The following is a 19,498-nucleotide window of genomic DNA, read 5'->3' as shown; positions in this document are numbered from 1 at the left end:
GAAGTTCCACTGCTCATAGAAACAAGGGAACTCTCGCATTGACGTCAGCAAGATGTCTCAGCCAGACCTTGTAGAACAGTTCGCAGAGGCCTTTGAGAGAGAATTCGATGCATCGCAGCCCAGAGACTCTGCCACAGAAAGATGAGAAACGCTACAAGACACCATGCACCGCGTTGCTATGGCCACCTTTGGGAAGAAAACCGCAAAGTCCCACTGCTGGTTTGAGGCCAAATCATCAGAGATGACTCCCAGTATTGAGGCCAAGCGCGCTGCACTCACTGAGTACAAACTGTCACCCAGTGAGAAGAACCTGCAAATCCTCAGGGCCGCCAGGAGTAAGGTTCAGTTTAACGCCAGGCGATGTGCAAATGAGTACTGGACAGAGCTCAGCGAAGAGATACAGAATGCTGCTGAAAGAGGCAACATCCGAGGGATGTATGATGGCATCAAGAAGGCACTGGGACCAACACAGAGCAAGACTGCCCCCCTCAAATCCTCCACTGGGGAAGTAATCAACGATCCTAGCCAGCAGATGGAGAGATGGGCAGAACACTACTCCGACCTCTGAATAACTTGACGCAGAGCCAATCGAGGACGAACTCAGCAAGGCCATTAACAGCCTGACATCAGGCAAAGCACCTGGCAGTGACGGAATTCCCGCATACCTCATTAAACACTGCAAGACTACTCTTCTGCATCCTCTGCACACAGTCCTCTGTCAGTGCTGGAATGAGGGAGCTGTACCGCAGGACATGAGGGACGCCAAGATTATCACCCTCTACAAAAACAAGGGTGAAAGGAGTGACTGCAACAACTACAGAGGCATCTCACTTCTCAGCATTGTAGGCAAAGTCTGCACTCGGGTCCTCCTAATTCGCCTGCAGAAACTGGCCGAACGCGTTTACCCGGAATCACAGTGCGGTTTCCGAGCAGAGAGATCCACGGTAGACATGATCTTCTCCCTCCGCCAAATCCAGGAGAAGTGCAGAGAGCAGAGGATGCCCCTGTATGTCGCATTCATTGACCTCACCAAGGCCTTTTCAGGGCTCTTCAAAAGATCAGCTGCCCCCCCCCCCCCCCCCCCCAAACTGCACAGCTTGATTGAATCCTTCCACTCCAACATGAAAGGGACGGTGCAGTTTAATGGTAACCTCTCCAAGCCCTTCGACGTACGCAGCAGTGTCAAACAAGGCTGTGTCCTCGCCCCCACCCTATTTCTAATCTTCTTTGCTCTTCTCCTGAGACATGCGTTCAGCACAGTGCAAGAAGGGATCTACCTGCGGACCAGATCAGATGGCAGGCTCTTCAATCCCGTCCGCCTCAGAGCAAGGACAAAAGTCCGCGAAGCCCTCATCAGAGACATGCTCTTTGCTGACGATGCCTCAGTTGTGACCCACACCCAGCGGGACTTCAGTCACTAATGGACCGCTTCTCCCAGGCCTGCAAAGATTTCGGCCAGACCATCAGTCTCAAGAAGACAAATGTCCTAGGCCAAGACACGCCATCTCCACCAGCCATCACCATTGATGACTAGAAGCTTGAAGCCATCCATCAATTCACTTACCTTGGGTCCACCATCACCGACAACCTCTCCCTCGACACCGAGATCGACAAGAGGATCGGGAAGGCAGCCACAATGCTAGCCCGTCTCACACAAGGAGTGTGGACAAATCCCAAGCTGACCGCGAAGACAAAAATGGCTGTATACAACGCCTACGTCCTCAGCACCGTGCTGTATGGCAGTTAGGCGTGGACCACACATGCTCGTCAGGAGAAAAGGCTCAATACCTTCCACCTGAGAAGCCTACGGCGCACACTCGGCATCTCCTGGCAAGACAAGGTGGCAAACACTGAAGTCCTGACTCGCGCTGGCCTCCCGACCATGTATACCATTCTGAGACAGCGTCGGCTGCGCTGGCTGGGCCACGTTCGCCGCATGGAAGATGGTCGCATCCCAAAAGACATCCTTTATGGAGAGCTCGCCACGGGGCAGAGAAGCATCGGCCGCCCACAGCTGAGATACGAAGACGTTTGCAAAAGTGACATGAAGGCACTTGAGATCAGCACTGAGTCCTGGGAGGACCTTGCAGATGACCGCAACAGATGGAGAAGCACTCTCAAGAATCAGTGGATTGGTGAGGACAAACTGTCAGCTGCTGCAGCAGAAAAGCGAGCTCGCAGAAAAGGGACGGCAGCCGACAGACCAGCATCAGCTTACACATGTGATCGCTGCGACAGAGACTGTCTCTCTCGCATCGGTCTCTACAGTCACAGGCGACGCTGCTTGGTCCAAGCAGACAGCCCAGTTAGACATTAGGTCGGATATACTCTATCCACAGTCAGCCATGACCGAAGGAGGCCTACTGTATCATATTGGCCCGTTCCCCCCTCAAACCCGTCAGGTGACCATAGCCGTAGTGGCGCTTTACTCCAACATTCCCCACCAGGAGTTCCTCAGTGTCAGCCATGCAGCACTACCTCAATCTCCATGCCTCTGACAGACGCCTCCTTTTTTTTCCCCCTCAGGGCCTGACTAAGCGCGTTGGGTTACGCTGCTGGTCAGGCATCTGTTTGGCAGATGTAGTGTAGCGTATATGGATTTGATCGAACGTAGTGACGCCTCCTTGAGCTACTGATACTGTTACTGATACTGACAGACGCCTCCACTCCCCCTCAGTCCCTCCCTGAACGGCAGCACTAGTCCTCGAGTTGGCTGACCGCCACGTCCAGTTGAAAAACAACGTGTTCACTTTGAAGGACAACTGTGTCAGCGGCGGGCTGAACTGCAGGATTCAGTTCTCCACACTAGCGCTATAGTATGCGCCAGGCATCTCCTGTTCCTGTCATGGCGGGGAGCGCAACTGTAGGAACCTCCGCTCCCTGCTGATGCCGGCCTACCACACTGCTGGCTTCTGACCAAGAAGCCCCAGGGTGCTTTAAGTGCCACAAAAGGTGCGTCATTTGCAAACTATCACATGCAGGAAACACACATTCACTAGTGACACTACACACAAAACTTTCAAAATCAAACAACACGTAACGTGCCGTGCGACAGCAGCAACTGACATCATTTACCTACCGTTCTGTGACAAATGCAAGTAAGCACAATATATAGGACTGAGAAACAAAGAACACTCTCAAGACTAGATTCTACATGCACCGCAATCACATCAAACAAAACACAGGCACCCTGAGTCACACGCCCGACTTCAACCAATCCGGCCAACCACACATTCACTAACATGAAATGCATCATCATAGAACATATTGAGGGAACTTCAGTCACACACAGTCAGACAAACCAGAGAAAAAAGTGGATGGACAGGCTGAAAACAGCGGCACCTTACGGGCTGAACATTCGGGGCAAATCGCCATCAAAGGGGGTTCGTGCAGTTGCGTTTCCTCAGCATGGTAGGAAAGATTCTGCCGCCTGTCCCGGTCTCTCTCCCCCCCCCCCCCCGCCCCCCTCTCTCTCTCTTTGTCTCCCCCCCCTCTCTCTCTTTGTCTCCCCCCCTCTCTCTCTTTGTCTCCCCCCCTCTCTCTCTCTTGTCTCTCCCCTCTCTCTTTGTCTCCCCCCTCTCTCTCTCTTTGTCTCTCCCCCGCCTCTCTCTTTGTCTCCCCCCTCTCTCTTTGTCTCCCCCCTCTCTCTCTCTTTGTCTCTCCCCCCCCTCTCTCTCTCTCTCAGTGTCTGCCATCTCTCTATCTCTCCGTCTGTCTCTCCCCCTCTCTCCTTCTTTCTCTCTCCCTCCCTCTCCCCCTTCTCTCTCTCTCTCTTTCTGTCTCTCCCTTACTCTCCTCTCTCTCAGTGTCTTCTCCCTCCCTAACCCCCTCCCTCTCTCTCTCTCTTTTTCTCTCTCCTGCTATTATCTGCCTGCACCATTTTTCTTAACCCCTCTCTTGCCTGGTCTCTGACTACTTTACTCACCAGCCCGGTCTCTCGTCCTCTTCCCCATGCAACACTTCACACTGTACTATTCATGTTGCATGGCCTGCGTGCATTTTTTTTTTTTTTTTTTTTTTTTTTTTGTATGAGCTTTGTTCACGTATTTGTTTTTTTGTAATTTATTTTTTTCTTTTTGCACTTATTAAATCAGTGTTGGTGTGTGTGTTGCATTTTGACATACCAGAAAACGCCCTTGGTAAACTGGACCAGTGGTCGAACTGAAACCGGTGGGGCATCAAACAAACCAGTGTTTTGTTGTCTTGCTTCGTTTCTGTTTGTTGTCTATCATACATACATACATACATGTTTTTCCTCTCTCTCTCTCTCTCTCTCTGTGTGTGTGTGTGTGTGTGTCTTTGTGAACCTTAGTATCAGTCACGGATTTGAGTGGCCTGCCTTTTTTCTAAAGAAATTAGAAATCTGCCAGAGGGAAACAGGAAAACAAGCATTGTTGCTGTTACTGCAGCCGTGGCTTTCTTTTCTTTTCTTTTCTTTAACTTGTCAAAGTGGCTAAGAATACCAATGTATACCTACATGTTTTGTTTAGTATGATCTACGTGCACATATACTCAGTTGTCAGTTGTTTTTATAGCTTTTTTTTGGTTTTTTTGTGAGGGGTGGGTAAGGGGGTTACTCTGTACGCCGCGTCCGTCCAATACACAATAGCCTATATTGTAACAGAATAAAACGGCACTATGAATTACAATCATGACAACTTTTTTGTGTCAAAGTGCATCTCATCAGAAGGCCTGGACATCATAGAACAGTGTGGCCTTCCTGGCAAATACAAAGTGTGGTGCCTACAGTCCATGCTGATACCAAAGCTCCTGTGGCCTCTCCTGATATATGATATCAGCTGTAGCGCAGTCAAGTCAATTGCGGCAAAGATCAATACGTACACACGCAAATGGCTTGGTGTCCCACCTGGTCTCACTGACGTGGCACTCTACTGTCGCCAAGCAAAGCTGAGGCTATGTCAAAGAATACAAAAAGGCAAGACTTCTCAGCATGCTCGAAGACTCATGAGACAGTATTGTGAGATCCAACAAACCTAAGCTGAAGACTGACAGAACATGGAAAGTCAGGGAGGCAGTCAGTGCAGCGAAAGAAAGCCTTAGACGAAGGAAATAATAGGACACACCCAAACCAAAAGACAGGGCCTGGGATCGACAAAAATGGAATGGTGGTCCAAGGCAAGGGGGAAAGCAAAAAGAGACATGATCATACAGGAGATCAAGAAGGAAGAGGATGATAAAAGAGTCCAGAAGGTAGTCCAGCAAGGCCAGCAGTGGCAGTGGACAACATGGGAAAATGTACTCCAAAGGAGCCTCAGCTGGAGCGACACGTGGAACATAGCCTCTCTGAGGATCAGCTTCATCCTATGATCTGTGTACGACCTCCTCAGTTCCCTCGAATACAAACTTGGTGAAATGGGGGAAAGCAGAGGACCCTGCGTGCCCACTCTGCCATGGCAAACAAACAGTGGAACATGTCCTCAGCTCATGCAAAGCGGCATTGAGCCAAGGACGGTACACATGGAGGCACAAACAAGTGCTAAAAGAAATTGCACACTTGGTGAGCACTGTCCAAGGAGCACACACACCATCAGAAGTTCTAGTAGAGTTCTTCTCTACAGAAGGCAATAAAGTCTGGCCAGGAACAGCTGTAACATTCAAAGCTACCAGAGCGGAAGAAACAGCAGGAAGTCATCAGCAAGAGCAGCATGAGACCTGACATAGTACTCCACTCCAAGACAACGAAACAAGCGATTCGGATTGAACTCACTGTGCCATACGAAAGCAGAATGGAAGAAGCCCACATCTACAAGACCGAGAAGTATGCTAGTCTAGCCTGCAACCTGAGAGAATGGCTTCCAAGCCAAAGTCCTCGCCATAGAGATTAGTGCAAGAGATTTGTGAGCTCGTCTGCATACAGCCTCATGAAACAGATGTCGATTTCTGGCAGAGAGAGGACACGGGCTCTCAAAGATATGGCAGAAGCAGCAGAAAAGAGTTCGAGCTGGATCTGGTCGAGGAGGAATGAAAGTAAACTTCATATAAGGATTAAATTTCCGTACTCAAACTAGGCTCAGTGGTTAAAACGTCTGCCAGAAAAGATGACTCAGTCTTGAAGTGGCGACCACCCTGGAGGCGCGGGTTCGAACCTGCTGAGGATCAGAAGAAAAAAAGGCGGCAATACAAGGGCATCCAGAAGTCATGACCTGGGTGCGGCCCGGCCCCCTTTGAGTGTAAGGAGTTAAGGGCCGAAACACTTGACTGAGGGAGGCTTCTTCTCTAAAGACCTTGTACTGTCCAGCTCTCCCTAGAGTTTCTTATCACTATTGCAATTCTCTCATTTATCGAGTCACATCATATGCGCTGTATCGCCTTGCAGGGAAAATATTGCTGAACATAGTATAGATACTTAGATACGGACATAGAATTAGATTTGCATTGTAACCACACACCACTGATTCTTTCATCTCAGTGTGGGGAGTTGGCTTCTCCACTCAATGAGTCATCTTTTTAACTGAAAAACAACCATTGTTGCTGTTACTACAGCTGTTTTTTTTCTTCTTCTTTAAAACAAAATTGTCAAAGTGGCTAAGAATACCAATGTATACCTACATGCTTTGTTTAGTATGATCTACGTGCATATACACTCAGTTCTTGGATGTTTTTTTATTTTATTTTATAGTTTTTTGTGGGGGATGGGATGGGGGGTTACACTGTGCGCCGCGTCCGTCCAATACACAACAGCCTATACTGTAACAGAATAAAACGGCACTATGAATTACAATCATGATATAAACTTTTTGTGTCAAAGTGCATCTCATCAGAAAGACAACCGTTGACCCCGACAGATCCACCGGGTCACATTGCATGGGCCAGTCTCTGTCTCTGTCTCTGTCTCTCAACCAAGACGGCAGTGCAGCAAGGTATCCGCATCACTGATCTGAAAACAGAATTTTAGATCAGTGTATCCGCATACATATCGATAGTTTCAATAGTCACTGTAGTGAGTTTCAGCAATCTTGCTCTCTGAAGGATCGACTGGGGTGTCCGACACGTGCGGGCTGATTAATATTTACTGATACCTATTGATGCGGTTCTAATCCAGTGTTACCTACGAATCTCCATAACATGACTGCAATGATGCAAAACAAACGTGCACAGCCCTTCTTTTCGGTTGAGGCAGTTTGGAAGTTTTATGCAGTATATTTTTGAAGTTCCCCCTTAGACACATTAATATACGTGAAAATTGGGTCTTCGCTCCTCCCCCCGGCACCCCCCTCCACCCACCACACACACTCACGTACTTTCATGCTATGGTCATTGACTTTACTTCCCGTCAAAGTCTTTCGTGGCAGATCACAGGGGCTGCTCACGGTAGTCCGTTGGGCTGCTGAAGAGAGGTCATACCTTGTGCAAGTCTCCGCTCAGAAAGGGGCGCTGACTCTGTTTAACACCGTGACTAAAATTGCCGTTCTTTACCATTTTTTTCCCTTCCCATGCTTGTTTGTTTTCCAGAACTGGCAGCATCACAAGCGTGTCTGTGCGTGTGCTCGTTCGTTCTCTTGTTGAAATGTCAACCTATAAAATGTGATTTTAGACGGAAGTCCATCTTCTTCCCCACCCTACCTATGCCTCACATCATCACTACTATCCCGTGTGTGTGTGTGTGTGTGTGTGTGTGTGTGTGTGCGAGAGAGAGAGAGAGAGAGAGAGAGAGAGGGTGGGGGTATTAGGATAGGTGGATTTGTCTGAGGGCAGTGGGTAAGCAGGCTGACTCTTCTGAACGATTGTGTCGAGGTTTGGGGCATCCACAGTCTCCTCAGGGGCAGGACGTTCCAGTCCTGAGAGGGTGTTCAGCCTGATGTCCGCTCTACAGGGAATCCAGGCAAAGGTTTGCATGTGGGCTCTTCCAGCACGTTGCTCTTGTTGGTGGAGGTGTGGGCACACCAGCCGTGGCCATACTTTTGCAGGTACCCTGCTGATCTTGAAAAACATGGACGATCTGGCCCTACTCCTTCGGCATTCCAGGGTTTCCCTCTGCAGTGCTTGTAGTTGTTCGGTGGCAATGGTTGTCTCTGATACGTATTGAGTATAAACCGTGCTGCTCTCTGTGGGGCTGCTTATCTTTTCCAATTCTTTCTTTGCAGTGGGACCCCATGCAGTGCTCGCGTAATCGAAGATAGGTCGCATTCAGGGTCTTGCGGTTGTCTCGATTTTAGTTGTCGCTTTCCTCAGTTTTAATTGCAGGAAGCTCAGTTTTAATTGCAGGAAGCTGAGTGTCCTGTTTGCTTTAGTCATCACACTGTCAATATGTTTGATGAAGCAGAGATTTGACTGGAGTGCGAGTCTGTTCAAATGTTCATGTGGGAGACCGGAAGAAAAAAAGATCTGCATCCTGTGAGATTAGGTAAAAACTCTCCATCCTTAATGTCTCAGGTGATCTAGGATTTGAGGCTTTCAGAAGGATGTCTGATGTGCCAAGCACTTAACAATACACGTCGATTTTAAGTTCATTGTGAACTATAATTGCACTGACTACATATTCAAAGTATGCTCTGTCGTTGTTTTTTTCCTCCTTCATCTTGAAGTTATGAGTAACACCATTACAAAATTCATCAGCCTAATCACACATTTATGCTCCAGTGTTCGAACCCAGGTCCTTCAAGTTGTCAGTCTGTGAACTGGTCACTGTGCCTTGTTGGGTTGCAGTCCTTATCCAGGATGCAAATGTATCGCTGTGTCTATTACTTTATGGACATGTTTACCATAATGGGATCTATCAAATATCTGCCAATTCTTTGATCGATTGCACAGAGTTGTTATAAACAATTTACAGATTTGTAATAAATGATTAACTATTGACAATGAGATCTGGCTGTTGTAATAAATGATTAACTATTGACAATGAGATCTGGCTGCTTTTTCAATCAAATGGGTTGTGGTGCACTTTACAAAACAGTGTGAATATAACAGATGAGAAAGACAGACAGACAGACAGAGACAGAATGGCATTCACTTATGTTTTCATTCTTGGCACAAATCATCCGGTACACTGTGACAGTTGTGAACAATGACGTTTATTTACAAAATGATGTGAAAAATATGTGATATCTGTAACTTAACACAATCTACCAGTTGATTATTTGTGTTTTGTTTTTTTCTTCTGTCTTCTGCTGCCCTGAGCCACATGTTGCCACAAGCCCTCAACGGAATGGAGAGGCGCCACATTCTCTTGCACTCCTCAAAAACCAAAGTTCCACTATCTTAAACAGGAAGAGGGGATGGTGGTTAGGGTAGGGAAGGGAAGGGAAAGGAAGGGAAAGGAAGAGGTCTGACAAAATCTCAATGAAGACCAAAACATGTGATCAGCCATGGTTTCTCAAAGTGCTTGTACATACCCTCCACTCCCACTGGAGGTGGCAAGTCACAGTTCATAACATCTAGAAAAGTCTAAAAATTTTATACCGATTTCTTTTTGTATTTTGATAGTAAGCAAAAATTCAGAAGTATATCATGAAAAAAGAAAAAAAAAGAAGTCTGTTTTTTCATCTTCATGGTCTCCCTTCTCTCCTCCCTTCAGCAAACTGTGTTCATTATGTGTGCCTTCTTTTTTTTAACATCATTTCTTCACTCCCCACCCATCCCTGAACTCTAGTCCTCAAGGACTGTCTCTGGTGCTTGGCAGATGCAGTGTAGCATGTATGTGTTTTGACCACATGCACACATACACAGAGTTCAAATTACATCCCTTTGAGGAAAAGAGAGCTGTCCTCTCCGGTTCTTCAGCTGAAATCTGCCACCCTCTTTATATTCCTTAAGTGATGAGATTCCATTTATGTCTGCTTTATAACAATGTTCTAAACAGCATCATGTATACCATTGTATATTTTGATTTTTTTTTTTTAATACAAACAACTTAAAGAGATTTTTAAAGGTGAAATTCTTGTCCAATTTAAAAACAAACTAACAAACAAATAAAAAACAACAACAAAAACAACTTTAAATGAAAACAACAATAAAACAAAAATGTTGAAATAAATAAAATCATTATCATTAAATTAATATATATATGTATGTATTACAGAATACATCAATAACAACATGGCCGAGAACCTTTCTGAGATGTTACTGAACAGCCACCAACCATAAACATGAACACTTATGTGTGAATTTGTACACCAGCAGCAATGTGCCACCGTAAGTTCTATTTATCTTCCTTAAGATCACCCAAAACATGACTCTGCTACAAGTTCTATTTGCCATCTTCAAGATCGCAAAAAGCATGATAGCCATAAATTCTATTTGTCTTATTCAAGATCACACAAAGCATGACTCTGCCACAAGTTCTATTTGTCATCTGATAGATCACCCAGAGCATGACTCCGCCACAAATTCTATTTGTCATCTGATAGATCACCCAGAGCATGACTTTGCCACAAGTTCTATTTGTCTTATTCAAGGTCACACAAAGCACGACTGCCATGAATTATATTGGTCTTACAAAAATAACACAAATCATGACTCTGCAACAAGTTCTATTTGTCTTTTTCAAGATCACACACAAAACATGACTCTGCCATAAATTATATTTGTTTTCTTCTAATTCACACAAAGCATGACTCTGCCACAAGTTTAATTTGTCATCTTGAAAATTAACCAAAACATGACTACTACTATTTTTCTTTTCTATTTGTCTTCAAGATCATCCTAAGTATGACTCTCCCAATGGCTTGTTTGTCTTCTTCAAGATCACCCAAAGAATACCTCTGCAGCAAGTTTTATCTGTCTTCTTCAAGACCACCCAAAGCATGTCTGTGCAACAGGTTCTATTTTTCTTCTTCAAGATCACCTAAAGCATGACTCTACCACTGTTTTTCCCCCATCTGCTTTGTCTTCTTTGATTCTGCCACTGAACTAGTTCTTTTTTGTCTTCTTCAAGATCATCCAATATACGACTCTGTCAGAAATTCTATTTGTCTTCACACAGCATGACTCAAAACACATGTTTTTCTGAATGTTAAATGGAAAACCTTAACTGGAAACAAGAAAACAAATTAATCTTAAAAAAGGCAGCTTTTTGACAGTGATTTCATTTGTTCTCTACCATGTCAGATCATATATGGCATATAGGCTGTTTGAGACCTTTCGTGTGCCAGACCTTGATAAAAATTAATGATACATTTTACTTCTTTTCTTTCCCTAAGTATGTACTGTGATGAACATATCGTCCTAGTTATGCCTCCTCCCAAGGTTTGTCAAGTACACCAAGTAACAAGTTCTTGAGCAGGTTTTGAAAGGCAACAAACATCACTTAACCCCCCCCCCCACCCCCCCCAAAAAAAAAACTGAGAGAGAGAGAGAGAGAGAGAGAGAGAGAAGGCATACATCCAAACAATTATCTTGACCATTACATGCACCAAGCTTAAAACATTTTTCATCACTGCATCTTCAACAGATTGACTGCCCCCCCCCCACACCCACCCTTCAACCCCACCCCCCCCTTAAAAAAAGAAAAAGAAAAAAAAAAAGAAGAAGAAAGCGGGGGTGGGTGGTGGGGTGGGGAATGGAGGAAGACATTTCCCTGACTCTACCAAGGACTGTCAAAAAAAGTCATGCGATTCAAACAAAGAGAGCTATATCTGGCATGTGCCAATCAAGTTTTATCACTCAGTGCGACTACTGCAAGGGACACCTTCAGACTGTGTGAAACCCTGAACTTTCCTGTCATCAAAATACAAGGATTCTCTGATGAATGAATCTGCCATATTACCTTTTGCGCCAGGTAAAAAGTGGGGTGGGGGGAACAAAAGTTTTTGCCATAAAATATAATCTTGAGTGTCTAGAGAGACACTGATTACTCCAATCCATGATCCACCCTCCCGCCGCCTCCCACCTCGCCACCCAAAAAAGTGGAACAGTGTGGTCTTCAATAATTCTCTGTACCTTCATGAGTACTACACTGATCAAATTGGACCTTTGACATAAAACCATTCTGAATACACCTCAGACTGAACCAATACAACACAGCATTCACAGTTAGCTTCACACGTGTAATGAAATAGAATCCATAAATAAAATAAGTGTATATAAATAATAACACATCTTCCGCACGTACATACATGGGTTTAACCAAAGCAAACTCTTGACATAATTATGTTTCAATATTGAACCACATTAAAAAATATAATTCACATTAAACAATCTTGTTTGTACAAAAAAAAAATATATATATATTGGGTATGAATCAAAACACGACAAAGCCAGCCACCTCATCTTGATGAAATATCTTAGTCTTCTTTAAAGCAATCAGATATCAACAATGCAATTTTTTCCCTTTCAAACCGTCTCTCTCTAGGTTCCAGAAACCTGGCAATATAAAAATAAGACTTGATCACCTTTCTGTCTTTAAACAAGGCAGCATTTTTGTTTTTCTGACATAGGTGGCATCATGCCTCCCACTTTCTTTAAAATGTGGAGATCTTGAATCAAGGCTGTTTCTTATTCCTCATTATGAGCTTATTCCTCATTATGAGAAAAAAAATTGCTCAACTGACCAGTATTACATATTCAACCCACACCACTCATGAATTTGATTTTGAATTTTTGTTACACTGCATAATCATTAACTTTAAGTCTCAAATCTAACCCCAACTGAGCAGCAGACAAATCCTGTACAACATGAACCCAAGACACGCCACAATACACAGGATGCTGTGTATCTCCTCAACTGTCCCAGCCATTTGGTTTCAAATCTGGACAGTGACACAAGAGTTATAAATAAAGAAGGGAAAATATATTGAAAGAATCAACAACAACAACACCAACATAAGTGACAAGTCGTTCTCGCTGTGACAGACAGCATGTAATATAAAACCACTAGGCCTTTCCCTCGCCCAGTTCTGAACACTGGTTTCCAACACCAACATCACCACCTCAACAACAGAGTTCACAGGCACACAGTACAAAAAGAAGTCAGGCAAAGTGCAACAGCAGAGATGTTCCGCACCGCTCTCTTCCATGCCATCTCCAAACATCTATGGTACACATCACCAGCTGCCTTGGAGATGTCAACACAAACACACAAATTTCTCTCTCGCACACACACAACAATGAAATGTGTCCTTCGTACTGAGATTCCTTGATCTACAGTTACCTTTCACATCCACTGAAAAAAACAGTAAAGTGCAAAGAGGTGAAGTGACAATGACAACGCACATACACATACACACACACAAAATTAACAATATGGAAGTTTTTCTCTCCTGGTTTTCCAACCTTGCATTCCCACACCTTTCATCAGCATGAAAATAAACTGCAAATCTATATACGCAATCTCATACATATGCATACATATATAGCTATATGCATATACATGAAGACTCTCCCATAACCACAAAAAATTGAAGAAGAAAGTTGCAATTGTATGTATTAAACTTTGCCAGATAATCAAGGCTTCTGAATTTCAGTACAGTTGCCAACGCTTTTATTTTAGTTATTTCTGTTTTGTTTTTGTTGTTGTTTGTGTTTGTTTATGTTTGTTTGCAACAGAAGCCCATCAATTCAAATGAGTTTAGCCAAAGCAATTCTAAATTCTAAAATTCTGCTGGCAAATTTTATCAATATTTCTAAAGTTCTGTCAAACCTACAAAGAGCTTGTGAAACCATCAAAGACCTGATTCAAATACTTTGCAAGGTTCCATCATGGATTTAAGGGGAAAAAAAAACAAAACAACAAAAAAAAAACCACCAGAGAAGAAAATACAACAGAAGTCTTTTTTTTGTTTTTTTGTTCTTGTCAACTCGATGTGTTAAAAAAAACAACAACACACACACACACACAAAACCAAACCCAACCTACCCTGTCCTTTACTACATGACCCTCAACCAGCTTCATATAAATTTCTAAAACTAAGAAAAAGGAAACCAGTCTGAAAACTCATCCTTCAGATTACGTATCAATTCCTTTTTCTTCTTCTTTTTCCCAAATGACACATCTTTTTTGGATGTATAAATATAGAAAAAAAGAAAAAAAAAAAGAAAAAAATAAGAATGTCCTTCATACAAATCTGGTCAACGTGTCTTTGTGGAATTTGTATTATCCTTCAAACACGTCAAAAAAAAAGAGAAAAAAAAAAGTTCTTGACATAAAAAAAGGTCATTCAGATCAGGGCACTTTCTTCTTCACACTATTTAAAATGTACCATCCTTAAAGTACATTAAAAAGAAAAGAAGAAAAAAAAAAGAAGAGAAAAAGTGATCCTTTGGACACCTTTCTTCTTCACAGCATGTGTGAGAGCTTTGAAACACCACTTGAAAAGCTTGTTAAATAAACCCCCAAACATTTTATTTATGAAAAAAAACCAAAAAACAAAACAAACAAAAAAAACCCCAACCCCCCACTCCCCCCAAAAAAAACAGAAGGAAAAGGGTGGGTAGGTAGGTAGGGGAAGGGGAGGTGGACTTGCTCTTCCAGTGTTGGTTCTTTCCTCCTGCAGACCACGATTTGCCTGTTTGTCCAACATGCCCCTCCAGCGTCTTGGATGAAGAAAGATCTCCCTCCCTAATCATTATCTTGAGCCCTTCAGCCCAGATAACGGAGGGGATATAGAGGGGGTAGGTGTGTGTGGGAATCATGGGAGCTGGAAGGGGGAGTGGGACAGTCACTCTGTCTTTATCTCCGTCTCCGGGTTCCCAGTTGGGGGAGGAGGGGGTCCGGCGGCCGAGGAGGAGATGGGCGGGGTCTTCTTGTCCCCCTGGCCACCCCAGGCTGGGGAGTTGGAGAACTTCTTCTCCACCACCCCACCACCCTCGTCCGGGTCTGGCCCCCCCACCCCCGTGCCTTCGAACTGGGTGTTCTCCAGCCGGGTGATGAGGCGCTCGTCTTCGTCCCCAAACTCTCCGCCCATCAGCGTGGGCTCCCCTACCACCATCACATCCTGCAAGATGAAAAAAAAAAAGAAAAAAAAAAAAAGGAAAAGGAAAAAAAAAAAAAAGAAAGATACACAGTGAATAGACTGATAGTCAAGTTGACAGACAAGTGTACTGGGAGGCTGGTGGGGAGGTGGTGGCAGAGCTGTATTCCAGCTGGAAATAATAGAGGTGTTTCGGGTGCAGGGGTGGGGTTGGAGGAACCCACATAAGCTTACATCTAATTTGTCTGTGAACAATCTGGATGATCAGTGTGCATTTTCCAGATCCACTGAATTCACAGCTGATGTGTCGTCTGTAATTAGAGTAAATAATCTGGATGTTTAGTGTGTGCAGAGACGCCAACCCCTGTCAAGTGTTTGTAGGAACTATCAGGAAATTTGGTAGGAACATTTTGAATTTGGTAGAAACACTCGGACTCCGAGCCACATCAGCAAACGTGCATTTATCCCGGTCACTGGCGCTGTTTGACTGAGACACAACTTGATTTAGCCAGGTTCTCTCTTGTTCAGGCAAACAGTTAAGCTGATTGGTCCACTTGATGCCGTTTCATCATCATGTGAGACCAAGGTTAGTAGTGACTGCCCTGGCCTCGTGATCGATAGGTCTAAGGCGTCCAGGTAATGTTACGACATGAAAGCAAGCGACCAAGCTATGATAAAAAATGAACTCGTGGGAACAATTTGTACTGGCAAAATGTTGGAACAAACTGCGATCGAGTGTAACAAAATATGACGAAATCGTAACTGTTGGCATCTCTGTGTGTGCTTTCCAAACTCTTGAGCTTACAGCATATCTGTCCGTGAATAATATGGATAAATGGTGTGTGCTTTCCAAACTCTTGAGCTTACAGCATATCTGTCTGTGAATAATATGGATAAATGGTGTGTGCTTTCCAAACTCTTGAGCTTACAGCATATCTGTCCGTGAATAGTATGGATAAATGGTGTGTACTTTCCAAACCCTTGAGCTTACAGCATATCTGTCCGTGAATAATATGGATAAATGGTGTGTGCTTTCCAAAAGCAATGGACTTCCTGCTGAGGTGTCTGTGAATAATCTGGATGATAAGTGTCTGAAACTTTACAACTGAACCTTGTCTCCATCACTTTAATAAAATGCCTATGACTGGTTGCAGAGACTGCTTGGAAATACTGTTAAAATATATACCTCATAAATAAGAAGATTTGTTCATTCATTCCACTGGGCAGCACCACTACGTCAATATTACCGATACCACTCTTGGAGAAATGGGATAAACACTCTAGTTTAAATAACATGAATATGAATGAGATGGATTTTTATAGAAGCACTGATCAAGGACAAAGTTTACTGAAGCATGATGGAGTATATGAGCTGTGTCTTCAGTCTGAGGATACAACAGTATAGATAATACAAAATGTGTAAATCATGACTGGAGTGAATAGTCAAAAGAAGTATACTGATTATGATAATGAATGGGGAAAAAAGGAACAAGTCACTTTGGCAACATTCTTCACCTGATCATACCTTCAATATCTTAAAGGTAAAAACGAAAAAAGGTTTTAAACTTTGTAAAGTCATGCAACAACCACTCTGAAATGAGAAATTAAACGCTATTCAAAATCATAAAAGTGCATGATACTATGCACAATATGCTGCCATGAAATCTCATTTGAATGGCCTGCCATGGTGAGAGCACTGTGATGTCACCAAGCATGTGTGCATGTGAATGACTGCATGTATGTGCATAAATATGAATGTTATTCCTTTACACACACACACACACACACACATATATACACAAGTTAAAAGTCTTAACCCTTAGCCTGCCAAGGGATTTGGCAAATAACTGAATCCTATTTGCTGGGAAATTTTCACACAAAAAACAGGTAGGTGTTCAGAGAAAAATATTCTGGATTTATTTCTCAACTGACACAAGTAAAAAATATATTTTCCAAAAGGAAAATGAAGGGGCAAATATTTTGTTATGATTAAATGAACATGTGATCCACAAGAATTTTTTAAATACAAAAAAAAAAGAAAAGAAAAAAAGGAGAGAAACAAAGAAACAAATTCTCAAACACACACACCAACCCAAACAAAGAAACAAATTCTCAAACACACACACCATCCCAAACAAAGAAACAAATTCTCAAACACACACACCATCCCAAACAAAGAAACAAATTCTCAAACACACACACCAACCCAAACAAAGAAACAAATTCTCAAACACACACACCATCCCAAACAAAGAAACAAATTCTCAAACACACACACCATCCCAAACAAAGAAATATCTGGATCGAAATCAGCCCTATGTCAAACCCACTGACCTGAAACTAGGCACACCACCATGACCCCTCCATTGCCCCTCCCCCTCTCTTCCCACTCCACCTTGTGTCATGAATTGCTCTGCACACTGTAATCGGATACCTCCCCCATCTCTGCTGCCTCTCGCAGGCCTGTCTGTCACCCACAGGGTGTTCTTTCCTCAACTCATTCAATGCCGTCTGCTAGGAAAGTCCAGCTCTTTGGCTGAAGAGTAGGCTGATATTCCTCACCTTCTTTTCCAAAGAATCGTCAGACTGCAGTTTATCTTTGTCTTCTTCAAGCATTCATTTTAATTTTCATTGAGCGATGGTTAAATCCTGTGTCATGATGTCTACTTTTGGTCACACTGGCCTTGGACAAGGCATCGCCATTTTGCTTGCACGCATGGATAATCAGTTGTTGACATGCTCCAGTCAGCCAATAAAACTACACTCCTGGGTGACATATGGTGTTTCAATGTTATCACATGAGTCAGGGGAACCTTGGCAAAGCTAAAGCTACCACTGTAATAATTCCAAAATAACATAAAAGTTTTCACATGATGGAGATATTTAGACACAGTTTGGGTGCAGCCTTTGTGGCAGGGGCAGGGAAGTGAATTTGAGAATGGCTTGCATGGCAGTCTAAAGGATAACAGAATGTGTAAGTGTCAGCACTTTCTCTGTCTCTGATGTCATGGGAAGGTTTTTTTTGGTTTTTTTGTTGTTGCTTTTTTAAAGATATGTGTTTCCTCACATCACCTTAAAGACCATGACTTAAAAAGTAGTTAATGATAAACTTTGCATTTGTTACTAACACAAGTCCTATAAGGATGCTCTGATGTGTTTCAAAACATTTTTGCACTAGAAAACTGTTTTTGGGATATGTGTTTCCTCACATCACCTTGAAGACCATGACTTAAAAAGCACAAGTCCTACAAGGATGCTCTGATGTGTTTCAAAACATTTTTGCACCAGAAACTGTTTTGGGGATATGTGTTTCCTCACATCACCTTGAAGACCATGACTTAAAAAGCAGTTAATGATAAACTTTGCATTTGTTACTAACACAAGTCCTACAAGGATGCTCTGATTGTGTTTCAAAACATTTTTGCACTAGAAACTGTTTTGGGGATATGTGTTTCCTCACATCACCTTGAAGACCATGACTTAAAAAGCAGTTAATGATAAACTTTGCATTTGTTACTAACACAAGTCCTACAAGGATGCTCTGATGTGTTTCAAAACATTTTTGCACCAGAAAACTGTTTTGGGGACCCAGAAACAAAAGAAAATCCAATCAAATCCAATTACACACACAAACACACACACACACTGAATAAACAAGTCTCAGAATAGAAAAGAAAACCACACCTTGATCATAATACTTCCTATTAATTCTCATCACTTAAAACGTGAATCATTGAATGAACCTTGAGCACAGCTGTGAAGTAGTTTTACCAAATGATCACTTTAACCATCACGTTACAAACACCAACCAAGTACATACTAAATACCGAAAGCACAGCAAAAGCCTGCTCCACAATAGTGGCAGAAAAGAAAAATAAATCCAAACAAAAAACCAGTTCACATTAACTCATTCTACCCCTCAACTACATACCTGCTACTATTTCTCTGGACCAGCACAACAGGAGACTACTGCATTAAAGAGTGGGGTTGCTCACACAAAAGGTGAAAATCAATGGAGAATTGTTGATTTAATTGGTCTAACAAAGCTTCCTTTTCATGCTTCCAGAATCTGTAAATGGTTCAGTTTAGAATGCCTACTGTACCAAGCAAGAACAAAGGAAATAAGAATAGTGTATTGGTACGAGAACACTCATACCTGGTCGACAGGGAATTAATCATGGTAAGAGTTAACTTGTACCTGGAGTAGAATGAGTTAATAAGACAACAAACAGGAGAAAAAACAACAATGAAAAGCCAAGTTAAAACACAGCAAACTGAAAATTACACTAGTCAAGTCCAAAATATGACTTTTTAAAATTATGATTTCATTTTATTCAAAAGGAGGCAGGCCACAATTAAAAAAAAAAAAAAGTTACAAAACAATTGTATGGCAGTAACTGTATGCCCTTGGCAAGTGTCCCCAGGAAATGAACAGAAGAAGGCTTTATTAGTGAGTCATGTGCCTTGATCTAGACATGCATCTTTTTTCTTTCTCTACAGTAACGTGAGCTGAAAGAACTGCACCAGAGATTAGAGCAAGCTATTTATGATCAGTTAACAAGTGATTTATTTTCCAGTCCATTTGAAAGTGCATTTTTACTACACGCTATGAATACTGCAGAAAACCT

General features: G+C 42.9%; 1 protein-coding gene across 5 annotated transcripts in view; it reads right to left on the bottom strand.

The window, feature by feature from the left end:
- Positions 1-9,019: 9,019 nt before the first annotated feature.
- The window catches only part of LOC143276581 (LIM domain-binding protein 2-like), a 61,367-nt gene continuing 50,888 nt past the window's right edge, over positions 9,020-19,498 (bottom strand). For all 5 annotated transcript variants that reach the window (XM_076581198.1, XM_076581183.1, XM_076581190.1 and 2 more), the window contains one exon: positions 9,020-14,894. In XM_076581198.1, the coding sequence (XP_076437313.1) occupies positions 14,619-14,894 (276 nt within the window). In that variant the 3' untranslated portion in view covers positions 9,020-14,618. The remainder of the gene's footprint in view (positions 14,895-19,498) is intronic.

This window comes from Babylonia areolata, chromosome 2 (assembly GCF_041734735.1).
Source record: "Babylonia areolata isolate BAREFJ2019XMU chromosome 2, ASM4173473v1, whole genome shotgun sequence".
NCBI classification, from domain to species: domain Eukaryota; kingdom Metazoa; phylum Mollusca; class Gastropoda; order Neogastropoda; family Buccinidae; genus Babylonia; species Babylonia areolata.
Note: the sequence above shows the minus strand (reverse complement) of the source record. Positions and strands in the feature narration are given on the sequence as shown.